A 22,500-nucleotide genomic window follows, 5' to 3' on the forward strand; every position below is an offset into this window, starting at 1 on the left:
TACATATTAATTTATTGACGATACCATTCTTATCTCCCCCCCCCCCCCCCCCCCCCCCCAATATTCCTCTCACAGTTCCCATGTTCACATTAGTATAAGGTATGTAAATTTGTAACAGAATTAAAGTTTTTGATGTAAGTTACATTGATTTCAGGGATGCCACCTTGTAGGTTACTTCTCAAAGGAAAAGCATTGTCAGCAGAAGTACAATGTATCGTGCATAATGACAATGCCACAGTACCAAAGGCAAGGCTATGGAAGATTCCTCATCCATTTTAGTAAGTGAATGTGTTTCATTTCTTTGGCAACTGTTTGGCATTATAATAAGGCATAAAGGTTGTTCATTGGTAGTATTATATTCTGTACCAATTGGTCTGAAAGTGTTAAACCTATTCAGTGGAGAGGTTTGGGTACAAAGCATGAAAATTTACACAGACATTTTATTCCAAGAATGATAAAACATATTTGAGAAAAAGTAGCTGACTTTGTACTTTGATGACACATTTTATTATTCTTAATATAATCCAAATAGGAATGGTATTGTTCTAAATCTGTTATTAGAGCTCAGTATTAAATCACAGTCGTTACTTTGGGAGATGATAGTTTTAAAAAGATCGATTCCTCTAACCTTTATGTCTCCACATATCATGTTTATCATGTGTTGAACTGGAACTTGAACCGCTGAATCACTTGTTTAGCTTTGATGTATCACTATTCCTTATGGGTCGCCTCTATCTTTGGGTAGCTGATACTTTTGCTTCTTTTTGTTTCTGCATTACAGTTCATATTGTGATGATGCAACAGGTATAATTTTACAACAAAACTGAATTACAACAAATCACAAATAATTTTTGGTAGACTGGCCACTTATAAGAATATTGGGCCTAGGAAATCTGTCATTTATGTCAGTTATTTTAAGTGTTAACTGCCACATATCAAATGTGTATCATGTGAATAAAATTGCTGTATCTTCACGAATAATTCGTACTAAGGAGTAGGCTTCAATACTTATTTTTTAAATTTACTTTAGCTCTTCGATGGAGTTCAAATTTTAAATTGATAGTGATTGATTGGTTTGTTGGTTTATTTGGGGAAGGGGACTAACATCAGTCCCATTGAGTTAAGGAAGGATGGGGAAGGAAGTCAGCTGTGCCTGAAGTGATTTAGGGAAATGACGGAAAACCTAAATCCGGGTGGCCAGGCGTGGGTTTGAACTATCATCCTCCGGAATGTGATACCAGTGTACATGTCTTTCGGAATAATTTTAGAAATTGACAACAGAAGGCAGCACCTGTCAGGGGTAAGGTAGTGAGTGAGACGTCTGTATGTTGTTCTCATATGCACATAAAGTGTAATGAATGAATGTTATGAGAAATACCGTATATACTCGAATAATCCGTGCATTTTTTTCTCGAATTTAAGGACGAAAAACTGAGGTACGCAGATTATTCGAAACATTGTTGGTACTGCTCCCCTTCCAACAATACATCCCATTTTGCTATTGCATTGTTGTGGCCTCAGTCTGTGATGCATCAGTAGCACATTAGGAGTGAAGTATTAACGTCTTCAAACTTGTTAATTATGGCTACAAGTTCTTGTTATCGCTTGTACACTGCTAAAGAAAAAGTGAAAATTATTGAAGAAGCCGAGAATATTGGAAACCTTGCAGCAGGAAGAAAGTACGACCTGAGTGAGAGTTGTATTCGAACTGGCAAAAAAATAAACCGCAGCTTCGAGAAGCTAATAGTAATCTCATGGCATTTCGCGGACCAAAAGCGAAGCATCCGGACCTCGAGAAAAGCCTCTGCGATTATTTAGATGAGAAGCAACAACATGGATACGCGGTGATGAGTGAAGTGTGCCAACTTAGAGCATTGTCTTTAGCCAAAGAACTAGACATTACCAGTTTCAAAGCTAGCCGGGGCTGGCTATCACGATTTTTCAACCGAAATTATTTAGGATTTCGGAGGAAAACTACTATCGCTCAGCGGCTTCCAGGCAATTAAGAGGAAAAAATAGTGAATTTTCATCGTTATGTGATAAATCTGCGCTGTAAACAGTCCTATATATTATCGCAAATTGGTAATGCGGACCAAATGCCAGTCCATTTTGAGATGCCGCTCGACAATACAGTGAACAGGAAAGGAGAATCCAGCATCATGATACGAACTGGCGGCAGTGAGAAACAAAGATGTACAGTGATGTGTGTAACTGGCAATGGACAAAAGCTACCACCTTACATGACATTTAAAAGGAAAACTGTTCCGAAAATATCAGTAAAAGGCGTACCGTATTAGTGAGAGCGAATCCGAAAGGATGGATGGACAATGAACTTAATTGACTGGGTGACACATTTTGGCAACGTCATGTTGGTGCGTTACTGAATTTGCACAACATGTTGGTCCTGGACAGCTTCCGCATACATACAACTAAGGAAGTCCCCCCTGCGGGTCCGGGGGTTAGAATAGGCCCGAGGTATTCCTGCCTGTCGTACGAGGCGACTAAAAGGAGTTTCAACCGTTTCGGCCTTCCATGTGATGGTCCCCCTTGGGGTTTGACCTCCGTTTTTCAAAATTCTACAGAAGTACGAGCCTTTTGGGGAAGGACACCTTACATGGTGTACCACTGGTCCTAAGTGCACTAAGACCTTGGCACTCAGCATTGCACTGGCGTTGTAACCATACCCACTATTCCTCAAATTGGGCCTCAACGCGTGATGGGTTGTCCAAGTTACGCCCATAGTGCATCTCCATCTGCACCAGCGATCATGATGGACTTTCCATGGCACCAGAAATCCAGCACGGTAGCCAGCCCGTTGTGGTGGGGTCGTCATGTACCCTCTAGGTTGTAGCCCCCTGACAACACAGGGATCATGCTGCCGATACCTGAGCTGCACCCTCCCCACGTCGGCCAAGGAGTAGATGCCCGTCTCCTTGGGGCATCAGGACTCCCGGCAATGGTCATCCTGCCACGTGGCCCTTGCTGCGGCTGGGTGGCGCCCGTGGGGAGAGCCCCTGATCGGAGTGGGTGGTATCGGGGCGGACGTTTCGCAGATGAAACGTCAACATGTATCGGGTCGCTCTGCGGCCGAGTCTTTCAAAAGAAAAGGTACCGTTTCTAGTTCTGGTTCTCCTGCCCTTTCCCCCTTGGCCACTCCATGGGAGGAGGGACAGGCCCGCCGGCTTGGGGCGAAGTACTTCCCCCGCTATTTGGTCTGTTCTCGAACCGATGGGGGGACGTTCGCCACCTCCAAGCCCATGTTCTTTGTTCAGCACATTGAGGACGTCTTCGGGGAAATCGAGGCTCTCAGCAAGATGCGTTCAGGGTCCGTCCTTATCAAGACCACCTCCGCCACACAGTCGGCGGCGCTCCAGGCGTGCGACCGCCTAGGGGACATCCCAGTATCCATTGTCCCACATCTGGCACTAAATAGGACGCAGGGGGTTATTTTTCATCGTGACCTCCTGCTACAATCTGATGAGGAGCTCAGGGCCAACCTGGAGCGCCGAGGCGTGCATTTCGTCCGGCGAGTCCAGCGCGGCCCCAAAGACCTTCGCATCGACACCGGGGCCTTTATCCTCGCCTTCGAGGGGGACGTTCTCCCAGAGAAGGTAAAGGTGATGTGCTACCGGTGTGACGTGCGACATTATGTCCCGCCTCCTATGCGCTGTTTTAGGTGTTTGCGCTTTGGGCACATGTCATCACGGTGTGAGGCTGAGCCCCTTTGTGGCGATTGTGGACGTCCTCTTCGTGAGGGACATACATGCACCCCACCACCTTGGTGCGTTAATTGTCCTGGCGTCCACTCACCTAGATCCTCAGACTGCCCCGCATATCAGAAGGAGAGAAGATACAAGAAATCAAAACTTTGGATCGGCTCTCTTATTCTGAGGCCCGGAAGAAGTACGACCGCCTCCATCCCGTGTCATTGACCACTTCGTTCGCCTCAGTTGTGTCCACTCCTTCCGCGGTATCCTCACCCCTATCCTGTCCCCCCTCCGCCTCCTCCGCCCATCAGGGGGCTCTGCCTCCGCCTCCCAAATCCCTCCCTTCCAAATCCTCCTCCCCCGTGGCCCCCACCCCCTCTGCCCCAGGGGCCACCCTTCCTCCTCCTCCCCCCACCCCACCCCCCCACGCCACCTGAGAAGCGATCCTCTTCTCAGGCGTCCATCGGGGCAACGTTCCGGACCCCAGCTTCCGAGGTCCGGCGTTCCAAAATGGACCCCGCGCGTGGGAACCTTCTTCGGGTCCAGCCCACCATCCCTGTGCCTCCTCGGCCTTCCAAGAAGGCCTCCAAGAAGAAGTCTCTATCCCCCTCTCCACCCCGGCGCGTTTCGTCTGACGCTCCATCCGTGGGTCGCTGCTCCCGGCCGTCCTCAGTTTCGCCGGGACGCTCTGCTGCCAGGCGCTCCACCGGCCTTTCATCGGCAAATGATGCGGCCCCTCCTACACAACCAGGGACAGCGGCCGCGGCTGGCGACGAGTCGATGGAACCGGATCCGCCTCCCGTCGGTTGTAGCGTTGTTCCCTCGCAACCTGGCCCTCCGCGGCCGTCGAGGTGACCAGCTCTTCCCCCGTCTCGTTCCCCCAACCTTTTGACTAGCGATGGCGTTGTTTCATTGGAACATAAGAGGTATTCGATCTAATCGGGAGGAATTACAACTGCTCCTCCGCCTGCACTGTCCGCTCGTTCTTGGTCTCCAGGAAACCAAGTTGCGCCCGACTGACCGTATTGCCTTTACCCACTATACCTCGGAGCGGTATGACCTCACCCCTGTGGACGGTATCCCAGCTCATGGTGGGGTCATGTTGCTCGTTCGGGACGATGTCTATTACCAACCCATCCCATTGACCACCCCACTCCAAGCAATAGCTGTCCGCATTAATCTTTCTGCTTTTACTTTTTCAGTTTGTACCATCTACACTCCACCATCATCTGCTGTTAGTCGGGCTGACATGATGCACCTGATCGTTCAGCTTCCCCCGCTGTTCTTATTGTTTGGCGACTTCAATGCCCATCGTCCCCTTTGGGGCTCTCCTGCATCCTGTCCAAGAGGCTCACTCTTGGCGGATGTCTTCAACCATCTCAATCTTGTCTGCCTCAATACCGGTGCCCCGACTTTCCTCTCGGACTCTACTCATACCTACTCCCACTTGGATCTCTCGATCTGTTCTACCACTCTTGCCCGTCGGTTCGAGTGGTATGTCCTTTCTGACACCTATTCGAGCGACCACTTCCCCTGTGTCGTTCGTCTCCTGCACCACACCCCATCCCCACGTCCTTCGAGCTGGAACATACTGAAAGCTGACTGGGGACTTTACTCCTCCCTGGCGACCTTTCCGGACCACGATTTTCCCAGTTGTGACAGTCAGGTCGAATACCTCACGGCTGTTATCATCAATGCTGCCGAACGTTCCATTCCTCGTACTACCTCTTCTTCACGTCGCGTTTCCGTCCCCTGGTGGAACGAGGCTTGTAGGGACGCTATCCGTGCTCGACGACGCGCTTTACGCACCTTTCGCCGCCATCCTACGTTGGCGAATTGTATTGAATACAAACGACTCCGAGCACAAAGCCCTAGAGTCATCAAAGACAGCAAAAAAGCTTGTTGGGCCTCTTTCACCAGCTCCTTTAACAGTTTTACTCCCTCTTCCGTCGTTTGGGGTAGCCTGCGCCGGCTGTCGGGCATTAAGGCCCACTCCTCAGTACCTGGGCTGACCTCAGGTAATGAGGTCCTTGTTGATCCTGTGGCTGTCTCCAACGCCTTTGGCCGCTTTTTCGCGGAGGTTTCAAGCTCCGCCCGTTACCATCCTGCCTTCCTTCCCAGGAAAGAGGCAGAAGAGGCTCGGCAACCTTCCTTCCACTCGCTGAATCTGGAAACTTATAATGCCCCCTTTACTATGCGGGAACTCGAACGTGCGCTTGCACTGTCCTGGTCCTCTGCTCCGGGGCCAGATGCCATTCACGTTCAGATGCTGGCACACCTTTCTCCGGCGGGCAAAAGCTTCCTTCTTCATACCTACAATCGCGTCTGGACCGAAGGTCAAGTCCCCATGCGTTGGCATGACGCCGTTGTTGTTCCTATACCCAAACCCGGGAAGGATAGACACCTTCCTTCTAGTTACCGCCCCATTTCTCTTACAAGCTGTGTCTGTAAGGTGATGGAGCGCGTGGTTAATGCTCGGTTAGTCTGGATTCTTGAATCTCGACGACTACTTACTAATGTCCAATGCGGCTTTTGTCGCCGCCGCTCCGCTGTTGACCACCTTGTGACCTTGTCGACATTCATCATGAACAATTTTTTGCGAAGGCGCCAAACGGTAGCCGTGTTCTTCGACTTGGGGAAGGCTTAGGATACCTGTTGGAGAGGAGGTATCCTCCGCACTATGCACAGGTGGGGCCTACGCGGTCGCCTGCCCCTTTTTATTGATTCCTTTTTAACGGAACGAAAGTTTAGGGTACGTGTGGGTTCCGTATTGTCCGACGTCTTCCTCCAGGAGAACGGGGTGCCTCAGGGCTCCGTCTTGAGTGTAGCCCTTTTTGCCATCGCGATCAATCCAATTATGCATTGCATTCCACCTAATGTCTCAGGCTCTCTCTTTGTCGATGACTTCGCGATCTACTGCAGTGCCCAGAGAACATGCCTCCTGGAGCGCTGCCTTCAGCGTTGTCTAGACAGCCTCTACTCTTGGAGCGTGGCAAATGGCTTCCGGTTCTCTGAAGAGAAGACTGTTTGTATCAACTTTTGGCGATATAAAGAGTTCCTTCCGCCATCCTTACATCTCGGTCCCGTTGTTCTCCCATTCGTGGACACAACTAAGTTTCTAGGGCTCACGTTGGACAGGAAACTGTGTTGGTCTCCACATGTCTCTTATTTGGCGGCCCGTTGTACACGTTCCCTTAATGTCCTCAGAGTTCTTAGCGGTTCATCTTGGGGAGCGGATCGCACTGTCCTGCTTCGCTTGTATCGGTCCATAGTCCGATCGAAGCTGGATTATGGGAGCTTCGTCTACTCGTCCGCTCGGCCATCCCTCTTACGCCGGCTCAACTCCTTCCACCATCGGGGGATACGTCTTGCGACCGGAGCCTTCTACACTAGTCCTGTCGAGAGTCTTTATGCTGAAGCTGCCGAGTTACCATTGACCTACCGGCGCAACGTACTGCTGTGTCGGTATGCCTGCCGGCTGTTGTCTATGCCCGACCACCCCTCTTAAGAGTCCTTCTTCGCCGATTCTCTCGACCGTCAGTACGGGTTGTATGTGTCTGCCCTGCTGCCCCCCGGAGTCCGCTTCCGTCGCCTGCTTCGACAATTGGATTTTGCCCTCCCTACCACCTTCAGAGAGGGTGAGAGCCCGACACCACCTTGGCTCCAGGCTCCGGTTCCTATTTATCTCGACCTCAGCTCACTCCCGAAGGAGGGTACTCCGGCTGCAGTGTATTGCTCATGGTTTGTCGAACTTCGTGCTCGACTTGCCGGTCACACCTTTATTTACACCGATGGCTCCAAAACTGACGACGGTGTCGGCTGTGCCTTTGTCGTCGGGGCCGCCACCTTTAAATACCGGCTCCTCGACCAATGTTCCAGCTTTACGGCCGAGCTTTTTGCTCTCCATCAGGACGTTCAGTATGCCCGCCGCCACCGCCATTCATCGTATGTACTCTGCTCTGACTCACTCAGTGCTCTTCAGAGTCTTGGAGCTCCCAATCCGGTCCATCCCTTGATTCAACGGATACAGCAGTCCCTCCATTCTTTCACTGATAATGGTGGTTCTGTCAGCCTTCTGTGGGTTCCCGGACATGTAGGATTGCCTGGGAATGAGGCTGCGGATGCTGCAGCCTAGGCTGCAGTCCTCCTGCCTCGGCCAGCCTCCCATTGTGTCCCGTCATCTGACGTTCGTGGGGATGTATGTAAGAGGCTTGTGTCGTTGTGGTGGGATGCTTGGTCATCCCTCCAAGGAAACAAGCTCCGGGCAGTAAAACCGATCCCAACTGCTTGGACAACATCCTCCCGACCATCTCGGCGCGAGGAGGTCCTTCTGACCAGGTTGCGGATTGGGCATTGCCGGTTTAGCCACCGCTACCTGCTCTCCGGTGACCCAACCCGCAGTGCCCTTGTGGTCAGGCATTAACAGTGCGCCATGTTTTATTGTCGTGTCCCCGTTTTAGTCAATTTCGTGTTATCCTGTCCCTGCCATCTACTTTACCGGATGTTTTAGCTGATGACGCTTGAGCAGCTGCTCGTATTCTGCGTTTTATAACTTTAACTGGCTTGTCCAAAGACATTTAACCTTTTTACTTATTTTATCTGCATCTTTGTCAGGTCCTTCTGATGTCCCCCCATCCCCTTGAGTTTTAGCAGATTCCATGTGCTCTAACACCAGTGACTGGGCGCTAATGACCTCAGCAGTTGAGCGCCCTTAAACCCTACCAAAAAAAAAAAAACTAAAGAAGTGTGAGACAAATTACAAAAAGGGAAAACTTGACTTGGTCATTATCCCTGAAGGCTTAACATCCATCCTACAACCACTAGATGTTTGTATAAATCGACCATTCAAAGCTGCACTTAAACAGCGATATACGCAATGGATGGCTGATGAACTCAATAAGTTCACTCCTAGTGGAAAAATCAAACGGCCGGATTTGTCCCAGATTTTTGAATGGGTGAAAAGTGCATGGGACTCCACTCCGCAACCACTGGTGGAAAAATCCTTCAAAAAAATGTGGAATCACAAATTCACTGGATGGAACAGAGGACGACGCTCTATGGGAAGATGGTGAAGACAACAATGATTCTCCCTTGATGACAATGAAAGTGATGAATAGAGTGGTAAGAGAGGAAATGTACTGGTATTGACTAAAATATTTTATTGCACATACCGTATTAACAAATTCTTAAACAAGATAATTCACATTTCTTTTTTTTGCTATTGTAGGTATGTGTAGAGTCCCGGCTGGCGGTGATAATGTTCCCCAACCGCCTGCCCGTCTATTGGGCCAGCCTGCCAGCTGCATGCTGCTGGCCACCAGCTGGCCAGCTGCACGCCGCTGAATCGGTTGCGTTTTAACGATGTATCAACCTGTACTGCAGCGTTGCTTCAAACCAGTAGTTATTATGCATACTTTTGAACACATCATAATGTTGGAACATTTTGTCCCCCCCCACCCCCCACCCCTCAAAACTGGGGTGCACGGATTATTCGAGTGTATACGGTATGTTCATATTCCTAAGGTTAAATAGGAACCGGAAATTGTTATCTTTTTTTACAATTTTGGTACTACTTTGTGCTTTTTGTTCCCATCTTTTGCCAATTTTGAGCCTATTTTTGGCAATTTTGGTGTTACACTCTGCCAATTTTGGTGTTACACTCTGCCTATTTTGGTGTTACTTTTTGCCAGTTTTAGTGTTTTTTCTGGTGGCTTATATTTTGGTTATATTCTTCATTTTGTTGTATTTTATTGGTTTCAGTCTTGTGTGGAAAATGAACATGAATCTACAAATTATATTTATTGATGTGAATTAATAGAGGGAAACATTCCACATGGGAAAAATATATCTAAAAACAAAGATGATGTGACTTACCAAACGAAAGCTCTGGCACGTCGATAGACACACAAACAAACAAACACACAAACATACACACTCAAGTGGTGTTTGTGTGTCTATCGACGTGCCAGCGCTTTCGTTTGGTAAGTCACATCATCTTTGTTTTTAGATATAATTATATTTATTGGTTTCACATATTTCATTTGGGCAGGGAGGAGCACATTAACTTCAAATTTATTAAATTTAGTCAGTGAAAGAACAAAAGCTACTCTACGTCCTGACGATGTTAAAATTTTTTAAAACATAAAGCATTGCCATAACTTAAAAATCTTTATTCTGAGATGCTATGTCACCAACCCTTCAATATGGTGTGGGGGTGTCTGTATTTGAACACAGAAATCAAAGTGCTTTCAGTACAACAATACACTTGACAATATACATATTTTTTGCTAGTGTGGCAAATTATTTTGCTAAATTATGAGAGGGTATTTGTATCTCTTCAGAATATTTACACTGCACAGACTTGCCATTCCAGGTATACATAACAGGCTCTTTGCCATTTCATCATTCATAAAGTTAATCATCATCATCATAGTATATTTGAAAGAAGAACTTCTGCTGTTAACACAGACTGGTATATACACACATTAAAAAACGTTTCACATCACCTTGGTTCCGAGAGTTCCAGAAGCTGTACAGAAAATTGGAATAGAGATCAACTAAACATCACTTCCACCCTTTTTATTGCTCGCGAAAACCACACATTGAATGTTGTACAACCATACGACGAGACCGTCAGAGGTGGTGTTCCAGATTGCTGTACACAGTGGTACCTCTAATACCCAGTAGCACATCCTCTTGCATTGATGCATGCCTGTATTCGTTGTGACATACTATCCACAAGTTCAACAAGGCACTGTTGGTCATGTTGTCCATAAACAACCCTTTCAGTCTAACGCAGGCATGTTCGATAGGGTTCATGGCTGGAGAACATGCTGACCACTCTAGTCGAGTGATGTCGTTTTCCTGAAGGAAGTCATTTACAATATGCAAATTGTCGTCCATGAAGACGTATGCCTAACCAATATGGTTGCGTTATTGGTCAGAGGATGGCATTCACGTATCGTACAGACATTGTAGCGCCTTCCATGACCACCAGCGGCATACTTCGGCCCCACATAATGCCACACCAAAATAGCAGGGAACCTGCACTCGCTGGACAGCATACAGCCTGACCAGGTTGCTTCCAAACACGCCTCCGATGATTGTCTGGTTGAAGGCATTTGCGACACTCATCAGTGAAGAGAAAGGGGTTCCAATCCTGAGTGGTCCATTTGGCATGTTGTTGGACCCATCTGTACTGCACTACATGGACGTCAGGAGTGAAGTTGCGCACCATGCAGCCTATTGCGCACAGTTTGAGTCATAACACGACGTCCTGTGGCTGCACGAAAAGCATTATTCAACATGGTGTCATTGTTGTCAGGGTTCCTCTAAGTCATAATCCGTAGGTAGTGGACATCTACTGCATTATTAGCCACTGCGGGGCCTGAGGGAGGCATCATCGACAGTTGTTCTGCTCGTCCATGTCCGAACAACATCGCTTTGGTTCACTCAAAGACGCCTGGACCCTTCCCTTGTTGAGAGCCCTTCCTGGCACAAAGTAACAATGGGGATGTGATCGAACCATGGTATTGACCGCCTAGGCGTGGTTGAACTACAGACAACACGAGCCGTGTTGGAACTGATAGGCTATCTGAACCCCTCCGTCTAATAGGTGCTGCTCATGCATGGCTGTTTTCATGTTTGGGTGGGTTTAATGACATCTCTGAACAGTCAAAGGGACTGTGTCTTTGTACAGTACCCACAGTCAACGTCTGTCTTCAGGAGTTCTGGGAACCTGGGTGATGCAAAATGGTTTTTGATGTGTGTATCTGTGGCCACTAAAGTCCTATTGTGAGGATGTAACCCGATATGTTTCCTGCACTTCTGCTAGAAGTATCTCTCATCAGATACTTCATGATTTTCAAACATTTGTTGCTTTCTCAATTAAAAATTCCTTTTCCCATAATAGTCACCATTAATAAAATCCCATGTATACTTGTGCACTTGGACTTTGATTAAAATATCCTGAACCTTGAATTCACTTCATAGTTTCTGTGTAGCATTGAAGTTGAACTATGTGTTTAACAATGTTTCCTGTGAACAGAAATCTTGGAGCAGCTGTGTGGAGCGTAGTGTATGTTTTGCCCTTTTACCACTTGTGAGTCACCTGACGAACTTTCATCACTTTTAGTCTCTGATGAAGTAACATCACATTCTTTTTCACTTTCTGAACTATTACAGTAATAAGCATCACATTCAGAATCAGTATTGTCATTCTTTTTGGGAAGCACTACCTAAACGGGAGTACAGGACAGAGGCTTGAAAATATGACAGCCAAGATACAGACATAGGACTGGATGCTCTCTAGTAACAGAACACCTAACTAATGGTGCTGAAATGGATATTTATTTTATTTTTTTGAAGGTCTGTTGTTAAATTGCCCAAGTGTACTCGGGATTTTGAGTTTGTGTCAAATTAATAAAAATAAGATAACTTGGGATTTTATGCTGATGGAGGCAACTCGGGACAGAAATAAGTTTTAACCACCAATGTCATGTTTCCTCACACCTTTGCACAAAAATTCATGCTATAAACGACATATTTTAACACATACTTTTGCAAAACATGCATATAAAACACAAAAATGCCACTTTGTGTATCTTTGTTTCCTTCTGTCAACCAGACATCGCACAGGACACACTACATCACGCAAATTTGTTATTGGCAGTATAACAAAACACAGAATGTTTATGGCATTGTCTACTCAGTATTATTTACTGTGTTGTGATGTCTGTTGTGACAGCCTTATCTGTAATGTAGCCCAAGCAGCTGATAAAAACAAAAGGAGGAGGCACTATCTTGATTTCCATGTTCACAAAGCTAAACTGCGGTATTTCTGGTGGTTTCTTTATTTATAATTATGTGCTTAAAATACACAATTTAATTGATGGACCACATTAAATATCTCTCCAAAACAAAGATGTTTTTCCCTATAATTTTTGTAAAAGGGGAAAAAATGGTCTAGAAATGTGATGTAGACAGATGAAACTGTTACCACTTAGTCACATCTAGACATCAGTTTTTTAAACAGAAAATGAATAGTATAAGGTTATACATACTCTATACTCTTAAGAAGAAAAGTCAAGATCTAATTTTGACATCGAATAACTATCATTATCAATATCAGTAAACTGCTGTCTTAAGATTTAAAAGATTTTTTACTCAGAAATGTAGAAAATGCCAGATTTCACAATCTTTTGTAAAAATTGATTTCATCTTGTGTAGTTAGAAGCAGCTGATTTTACATTATTTTCTGCGTTAAATTTCCCTAGAAATTGGTCTTAGTGTACTTAATTGTTGTTTGCTGATTTTCAGGTTACCTCCTGTCAAAGCAAGAGGGTCAACCTGGCACTCCAGAAAAACCATTGTCAGATTTGGGTCGTGTCTCTTACCATGCGTACTGGAAGTCGATAGTACTGGAGTATCTGGATCAACATCGTAATGAGCCATTTTCTGTAGATGCTGTTTGCCAGGAAACGGGAGTTTATAGTCATGACGTGGCAGCAACTCTACAAATGCTCGGGATGGTCAGACGCTGTCCTGATGGCCGTCTCATACTTGCTATTGACTGGGCTCAAGTTGATACCCACGCATCACGTGTTCGTGCCTCCCGTACCCGCATACCTCTGGATCCAGAGTGCCTTCGGTGGACTCCTCTTGTTGCAACAGTTCCCACCAGGGATGATGACAAAGAGGTATGGAGTGATTTTTTAAGAACGTAAAGGAAAACGTGTGTTACACGTCATTTATTTCTGTCATCATAGTATTGGCAAATAAAACTGGGCCAGTATTTGATTTCTTCACGTTTTGTGAGCCTCCAGTCATTGTGCTACATTCTGCATGTTTTCAACTCCCCTTAAGGTCACAAGGAATTTTCGTAACAAAAAGAATCTTCCATCTTTTCTGTCATTTGATTTGTTATAATTTGGCATTTTGATAAGTCTGATTCTCATCTTATTGTCTGCAGGATGATACGGAATCTAAAGGGGAGAACAATGACAGTCAGGAGGACATAGCCAAAAGTGAGAATGAAGAGGCTATTGAGAAGAACACAGTTGTTGCAGATATGAAGGAACAGGAGACTTGTAATCCACAGCAAAGTAAAGATGATCTGAAAACTAACGAAGTGAAAGAGGAGCTCCAACAGAGTCAAAGTCAGCGAGGCAGGAAACGGAAGACCCAAGTTCGCTTTAGCCCAAGCCCGACACCAGCTCCCACTCCAGCAACTACTACATTAGAAACGAGTAACAGTGCCGAAAATGATAATATCAATAAAACACCTATTGTGCAGAAACGAAAAGTCGGAAGGCCACCTAAAAAGAAGTTAATAGTTGACGCAGAAGTAAAAGTTCCTGATGTTCGGCCACAGCCATTTCTTGAAGTGCGAGCTGGGAAAAGAAAACGATCAGGTTTTGAAGCAGTGACTGATAAAAGTGGTTTAGATGAAGAACCAGATAGAAAAAAACTGAAAGTCGAGAATGTTTTAAAGGCCAGCAGGCTATTGGTTCTAAAGACAGAGACTGCTGCAACTGAGGAGGCTGCAAAAAGCCCACCTGCCAAGGCAAGCACCCAGACCCATTCAGACAGTGGTTCTAATAAAAATAAAAGTAGTAGGCTGCTTGTTGAAGAAAGCCCTACAAAATCTAGGTCAAATGGTAGGCCAAATCAGGTGGAAGAGATTATTCCTAAACAGAAAGCAAATACAAGACAGAATTCAGGAGATGATTTACTTGTAAAGCAAAAAAGCTGTTCAAAATTAAATCAGGTTGCTGAACCTTCAGTAAAAGAAACTCACAGTTCAAAATCACCGGATGACTATACAAAAACAAAAACTCCTTGTAAACCTTCTACAACTGACGAGAGTACTTTAAAAGGAAAATTCAGTGCAAGACTTAGTCATAAAGAAGAATTATCTACAAAATCAAAATTAAATAGCAAGATCAAGACAGATGTTTCTCATGGCAAAAGCAAACTGGGCTTGAGGCAGCAACCACAACAGATAGGAAGGGCTGCTGGGGCTGCATCTATGAAGCTGAAAAGCAGACGGTCAGAGTTTGATACACCTCTTCGAAATCCTGGAAGGCGTAGAATATTATCAGAAGAAACCAAGGATGTGCAGAGTAATACAGGTAATTGTAACTGAACAGGTTCATAGTGTAGACTCATTTGAAAATTTTTAACATCACTTGCTAGAGTGAAAATGTGGCATTTTATATGTTAACCTCCTTATTTGTAATTTAACTATAGAAAGAAATTCTAGTCTAATATAGGTATTTAAAAAATTCATATTATAAGTTGGTGGTAATGTGTGCAAAAAAAATTAAAGTAGACTGTAATATTTTTATCTTTACAATGTAAAACTGAGTAATGGGCTGAGGCATGAGGTTAATAAAAGATGAAGTAGGGAAGCTCCACAAAGCTTGAATGATGCAAAAGGAAACTCTGCTCCTTTTATTTATGAAGTTAGTCAATTGCACTAATGACCTGTTACGTTTGATTACTTGAAAAGCCGTATTCAGTATCATTACCAGTATCACAAGAAACTAAATCTCGTTAATTGTTATCATTGAGTTCCATTGAATTAACCATTGGTTATGCTGCAAACTTTAATTTAGTGCAGACACTTCAATGTGACAGTCAGCTGCTACCATGAAGTGCTGAGAACTTCAGCTGCGTTGGACAGTGGAGAAGCAAGCCCTGCCACCCTCCACAGTGCTGGCAGTCTACACCAGGGAATTGTGTTTGTGCGAAGACAGATTTTTTACAGCCATAGGTGTTGCCAATACTTTTTAGTGTCGTAGAACTCATACTGGAACCCCATGTTTGGCTAGGATTAGTCTCTTCACTCATTTTAAAAAAAAAGAAAAGAAAACAATGGTCAATACACAACACAAGTCATTCAGTATCGACTGCAGTGAACTTGCTTGTTGAAGTTGGTAGTATCGTAGTCGAGATAGGATAGGCCCGACTTCTGCTGGTATTTTATGCAACCGTAATTCAAAACAACCCTTCATTCCCACACCAAAACTGCCGCATTAAGGTACTCTCATTACAATGATGTCAGTTTACTTATGTGTATTGGTCAGAAAGTCTCAAAAGCTTGTAAGGGTGTTGCAGGGCAGGTTATGGTGAGAAACGATTGTTAAGCAAAAAAAAGATATATTTGCACAATTTCCATGTTAATAAGCATGGAAGTTAGCCAATCAGACCGATAATACACACAAATTGAAGCGGCACACCGGAGATGGTGTCACCAAATGTTTTCTTCATTTGGTTTCCTAAAACTGAACAAGAGAGTTCAGGATTGAACCCAAGCCCAAGACTGAGCAGTCTTGTGTGCTACCATTTCCTCTGTGAGAACAACTGACACTAATTGTATGTGGCAGGCCACTTGTATTTGCACACACGATGGCCTGATTGGCTTGAATTCAATGAGAAACGGTGCACCACATTGAATTTTTTTCTTAACAATTATTTCTCAGCACAAGTTTGTCAGACAGTTTCTGGCCACCCTGTACAGTCAGGAATTGTGATTAATCTCGATTACTCTTCTTAAAAATTGCAACACTGAAGGAAACATTTAAATATAAGAAATGTGGAGGACATTCAAAGGCAATAATACGTGTAAATGATGATAATGACCATATTCAGAAGAGTAATTCACATTGCCCCACCTATCTGTCTCAGCTCCACAAGGATGGAAGTATTAGTTCCGAAAGCTAGGAAATATTACACATTTCATCTAGTGAAGGTATATACTGGCCAGCAGTTCTGTTAACGTTGATAATGATGTGTGTGCAAAAAGAAAAACGTGCTCGAGCAGGTGTGCGCGTGCACAAGCAATATTGCACGGGCGTGCAATATTGTTGTAAGCTGCTCCGCTGAATTAGTAATTATCGTCATTCACGTGTATTCAACAATTGCTATTCACCATATACATCGAGTTCTTGACTCGCATACACAGGCACAAAGGAAAGACATATAGACTTTTCAACTTTTGGCCAAAATGCCGTCGTATGAAGTGGAATATGTGTCTTTTCTACTTCTAAAGAAGGCCATTTGATCAAAAGCAGTCTTTTCTTTGTGCCCGTCTGCGACTCGGTCACCTCTGTATGGTGAGTAGCAATCTGTCCTCTGCATATTTACATGTGTTAATTTATTCTGAATGTCTTTCATGTTTTTGTTGGACTCTATAATATGTCGTTAGGTTCCAACATGATCTGAATTTAAAATGAAGTAGGCGAATGTAAGCGTCAAAAGTGAGTGAAATATGTTGATTAAACATTTTTATAGTCCACTTGCCTCAGGACCATAATGACTTCAGAGAAAACCTGCTTCATATCATAAGTGTACCGATTGTGATTTTTTTTGGGGGGGGTGGGGTGGGGTGGGGTGGGGGGAGAGAGGATTCAGTGTGCCAGGTGAAGAATCTGGGAGTCATGTGATTAAAACTGGTGCAGGAGAAAGGGATTTATGGAAGATTAAACTGAAAATTATTTCGAGCATGTAAACAGATTACTAACTTGTAAGGTCAAGTCTTAGACCATCTAGTAGCCAGGAAAGTTAAACTTTTCAAATCTGTTAATGTTGAAGAGGGAGTCTGTGACTATAAGGCTTGATAGCTTCAATGGTTATGGGTGTTACAGGACAATAGTTTTCCTTAGCCACAGTAACAGGGAGCAAATAGTAGATTATATGAGTAGTCAGTACCAGATATTCAGCTCTAGGTATCAAGAGATGGGGCAAACATGTATAAGTTCCTAAAGAATTTTTCAGCACTCCTAAGATCGGTATGTACCAAACCACGTTGTGAGGACTGAGGAAGACCCACTTTGGTTTAGTAGCCATGTTAGAAAGTTGTTATGAAAGATATGAGAGCTTCATCACAGATTTAAGCGAAGTCAAAGTCTAATAGACAAATAGAAGCTGAATGACACCAAACTGAATAGGGAAGTGTTTAGTGACTATGAAAGTAAAATTTTGCCACCCGATATGGCAAGAAGCGCTAAGATATATTTTTCATATGTGAAGTCAGTAAACAGAGCAGAATCATCTATTCAGTTGCCCAGTTAACATACTACCACTAAAATGGAAGATGACAGAGAGAGGCTGAAATATTGAATTTGGTCTTCATAGCTTTTTTTTTTTTTTTTTTTTTTTTTTTTTTTTTTTTTTTTTTTTTTTTTTTTTTTTTTTTTTCTGTTGAAGATCGTAATACAGTTTCTCTGTTCAAATAATGGAAAATCCAGGTTGGAATGTAACAATATCATGAGAGGGAAAGTTGCTACTCACCATATAGCGGTGATACTGAATCACAGATAGGCACAACAAAAAGACTCTCACAATTATAGCTTTTGACTATTAAGGCCCTTGTCAACAACACACACACGCGCACACACACACACACACACACACACACACACACACACACACACACACACACACAACTGCAGTCTTAGGCGACTGAAACCACACTGCCACAGTAATTTTGTGAAAGCTGAAGTTGCAAATATTGATATAAGTGATTGCAAATAGAAAGTTAACTAAAATCACTAAACAATGGCAAAGCATTTGAACCAGATCTAATACCTGTGAGGTTCTATAAAGATCACATGAAGAAACTAGTGGTAGTTTGTGGAAAGTCAGTAGTGCATTGTAGGGTACCAAATGATTGGGAAAAGTAGAGTTACTTCCAGTCTTCCAGTTTCAAGAAGAGTTGTTGGATAGGCAAACAATCATAGGCCTATATGGCTGAGATCAATCTGTAGCAGAATTATGGAATATGTTTTATACTTGTGCATTATGATATTTTGGAGAATGAAAACCTCTTTGTGTAAAAACTTTGGTCTGTTTGTCCATTAAGTCCAGTGTGCCATAGACAAAGATATTGAGGTTGATACCATGTTCCTTGACTACTGGAAGGCATTTTCACAGTGAACGAGGAAACAGCTTTTATTTCTGTGAAATGGAAGGGCATTAGGTTGTGTTCCTTTTCACTGCAAAACACGGAATGACTGAGTTGGATGTCAATGTCAGAACAAAATTAGATAGGCCCTGAAACTAATATTTGTCAGTTCGTTGCAGCAGTAGACACCTAGGCTAATATCACTGAGAGTACTTTTTGCCCACAGTTTGAGTTCCTGTACTAAAGGTACTCGTGCCTTTTGGTGACATATTGCATGACCAGTTACAGTTAATAACAAGGTGTGTGGTTTGAGAATAGGCTTGTTATCCTGAAACCACTAACCACTTCAGCAAAAATTGTATCTTCATGCAACTGAGATGATAAAATAAAGAAATTACCAAATTCCATCAGTAGTGAACAGTAGCAGACCTACCATCCCATGGGAGAATGCCTTAAATTGGCATAAAATTAGGAATGATGATGGAACCTATCCATATTTTGGATTACAGTAAAAAATAAAGACTGGTGTGGACCACAGAAATCAACTAATGGACTACTATCCTTTGAGAGGAGGCAAACATACTCCTGAAGATGACTGTAAATTTGTATGATTATATAAAAGTCAAGGCGTACTAGCAAACATCTTCTTGACTTTGTTACTGAATTGATAATGGATTTATGAACAAAGGGGGCCTGGTTGAACCAATTTTGACTCAAAATAGTTCACATATAAACACTCATTGTTTTTCTAAATTGATTCCAACTGCAGAAATATCAAAATGGCCTCAAAGGAGATGGGGGGTTTATACAGAACGAAGTGAGGCAAGATCTAGGAAAATGGTAAGAACAGATACCATCTTCTATCGTTAAGAATGTGATATAGGCCTTAGTTTTCTGAAATGCATCAACATTTTTCATACTGAGCCAAATGCAGCTAAGTAATCGTCTATTAAAAAGCTATATTTTCCAACAGTTTTGGTTTTAGTACCTCAGTATGGGAAACAAAAGTCGAACAAAATTGTTGCTGCTTCCACAACACATTCTCATTTCGATATAAAAAAAAGGGGTCACTGATCCAGTATGTTTCTGCTTCTTTATATACTGCACTAAACTGACTTAAGTTTTGACAGTAGAACCTGCTACATGAAATAATAATAATAATAATAATAAAATCGTATGTAAAAGCACAGTATTAGGGACTGGACCACAGCCTAGCTTCTCAGTCCTCACAATTTCAGTAGAAGAGGTTGCCAAAATCCAATGAAGAGCAGGATGTTATGTCACGGGAACATTCATTTAGCATGAGGGCATTACGGAAACGCTCAGCAACAGGGAAATCTGGGAAAAACTGGGGAATTTTTTAGAATTCCAGAGATTTTGCATTGTTTTTATTTTCAGTTAAGTTTTTGTAATATTGGCGGGTAAGAACTGATAATTTATCAAAGAATATTACTGCTACTGCAGCAATAATACTTGAACAAGGAGGAGAGGGGGGGAAAAACCTAAGTTGCAAAGGAAATCTGCCATTTACAACAACAAAACAGGCTGCAAACACCAGCGTCTCCGAACACCAAAATGTGTCAAAGGCTTTAGAATGAAAACTGTATAATACTTCGTAACAACAAACTGTTTCTGATGAGCATGATGTCACAACTGATGGTTCGTGGCAGCAGTTGACAGCGGGTTCATGCTCATACACAGGTGCAAATGAGTCGCGTATGAGCAATACCCTCTTCTGCTTTGGCTATTTGAAGTGTGGCTGTTGCATCAGCAGTAGCAACAGGCAGCCAGATGACACCCTGAAAATTTTCTTGTGCACATCGAAGCTGCCAGATTTGCACATGCGTACAGCCGTCTGGGTTGTAGTGTGGGTTTGGTGGATTAGTCTCCACGTGACCTGTGTTAACATTTACTGATTTTGCTTTTTTTGTTTACAGCTCTCACCTCAAATAAAAACGAAATGGATTTTCTGTGGCTAGGAGCTATTGAGTGAATTAAAATACATTAACGTAGTTATGGAAGGCTAAAACATGTTATTAGTTTCAGTTTTGCAATTTCTATTTCATTTCCACATTTTTGGCAGTCGAGCATTAATTGCCTTGCAGAACAATTCAGGTGTGTGTGTGTGTGTGTGTGTGTGTGTGTGTGTGTGTGTGTGTCCTATTCCACACTATTGGCTAGTTTCAACTGTTTTCTGAATTTAAAGTGCATGTTTTCATCTTCTGGCGTGTGACATTATGCCATACATGGGCTAATACGGTAATGGTACTCCAAGAAAATTTATGTTTGTTTTATGACATAACGTAAAATCTCTTGATGCTTTATGCGTATGAACATACGGACTTCCTGTTTTCGGGCACTCTCTAGAATTGCTGAAACGAATCGTATTTTTAACAGGCCATGGGAAAATATTGGGAATGGTGGCTTGAAAAGCATTACTTTCAAAACAAATTTCCTTTTACGCAAGGTGAACTACGTTACGTGTGAGAGTATGCGATGAATTTCTTAAAACACACAGCATTTGACTCTCATTTAAAACGTAACACTTTGAGAACAGCCATGTAAAAGAATTTCAAGCCGGAAGACCAGACATTTATGTCATTATTTAAAATTTTATTGGCACATTTGTGTGATGCACCTTAAAGTGTAACAGACACGAAATAAGACGAATAATATAGGAGGAAGCTTAGCTTCCCTTGTAGCTACATTATGTGTGTTATCTGAACTATCAACTTTTCCTATCTGTGTGTTCGCACTAGTTAACAGTGATGTTGCTATTAGCTGACTATGTCACGTGTCCTATGCTCAGAGTATCTTCTGCCATCGGCTGGCGAGATCACACGACATGAGCCAGGATTGGCTTGCAATAGGGCATTGCAATCTCGATTTCAGTGCTTCAGAAGTTAATGTGCTGCGTTGCATGGAATTTGAATTTATATTTCCATAATATGAAAATAAGCAGCGTTTTCTAAAGTGCTGGAAGTTCTGCGTCGGTATATGAAACCTTAACCTTCAAAGGGTTGATAAGTTTTACATTTCAGAGAGAAAGTATACTGTCACGTAACACAGAAAAAGTATATTTTCACTGAGGAAAAAGTGTATCTTTAACCGGGAAATCTGAGAAAAATCGAATTTTTTTCCCTTGTTCGCTTTTACACACTCCAGTGGCAGATAATACAAAGAGATATTGTGTGCCACTGAAATGTTTATTGGTGACGTTTTGAAAGCCTGTGTTCAAAGAAAAGTTAGCAACATATTACTTCAGCCCACTTAGATATAACGAAATGATTCTTTTCAGAAAAATCAGGTAAATTAGAGCTCATACAGATTTTTATCAACATCATCTTTCCCACAAACCATTTGAAATTGGAGCAGGGAAGGGGGAAATAGTAGTGGTACCGGAGGTATCCCATGGCAAGGTGACTCGTGAAATTTAGGTGTAGAATTAAACCTTCATAACCTAGAACTCTGAAACTTGCTTAAGGGTTCCAGTAACTTGAAGGAAAAAGAATGTTGTCTTGGAGTTTGTGGTAGGATACAGGAATGTCACATCACTAACTTCTGGGCTGTTGAGACAGTGGTTTTTAGAAAGTGCCCTCCAAAGTAGATATTTTCAAGTTATCTTCTTTTATCACAATTCCTCGTCCTCTTATATGTTGTTCATCCCTTAAAAAGTAAGATTAAAGGAAGAGCTGGAGACATTTTAAAAAATTGCTGTGACATCTATTAAAAGTTCACTTAGTTATCGTAAGAGCATAAAAGAAATACTCGACAAACTGCTATGGGAAACAATACATGAAAAATACTATATGTTGTGGAGAGCCCTACTTTCAGAATACATATCGGATGAGCGAAGAAACGCATTACTCCCTCCAACATAAATTT

At 43.2% G+C, this 22,500-nt stretch overlaps 1 protein-coding gene across 1 annotated transcript in view; it reads left to right on the forward strand.

Annotated features, from left to right (window-relative positions):
* Positions 1-22,500, forward strand: part of LOC126455807 (histone acetyltransferase KAT6A-like) — a 284,484-nt gene that overhangs the window by 249,437 nt on the left and 12,547 nt on the right. Inside the window, exons 10-12 of the mRNA XM_050091567.1 lie at positions 155-278; positions 13,026-13,405; positions 13,678-14,839. Coding sequence (XP_049947524.1) covers positions 155-278; positions 13,026-13,405; positions 13,678-14,839 — 1,666 coding nt within the window. The remainder of the gene's footprint in view (positions 1-154; positions 279-13,025; positions 13,406-13,677; positions 14,840-22,500) is intronic.

This window comes from Schistocerca serialis, chromosome 2 (assembly GCF_023864345.2).
Source record: "Schistocerca serialis cubense isolate TAMUIC-IGC-003099 chromosome 2, iqSchSeri2.2, whole genome shotgun sequence".
NCBI classification, from domain to species: domain Eukaryota; kingdom Metazoa; phylum Arthropoda; class Insecta; order Orthoptera; family Acrididae; genus Schistocerca; species Schistocerca serialis.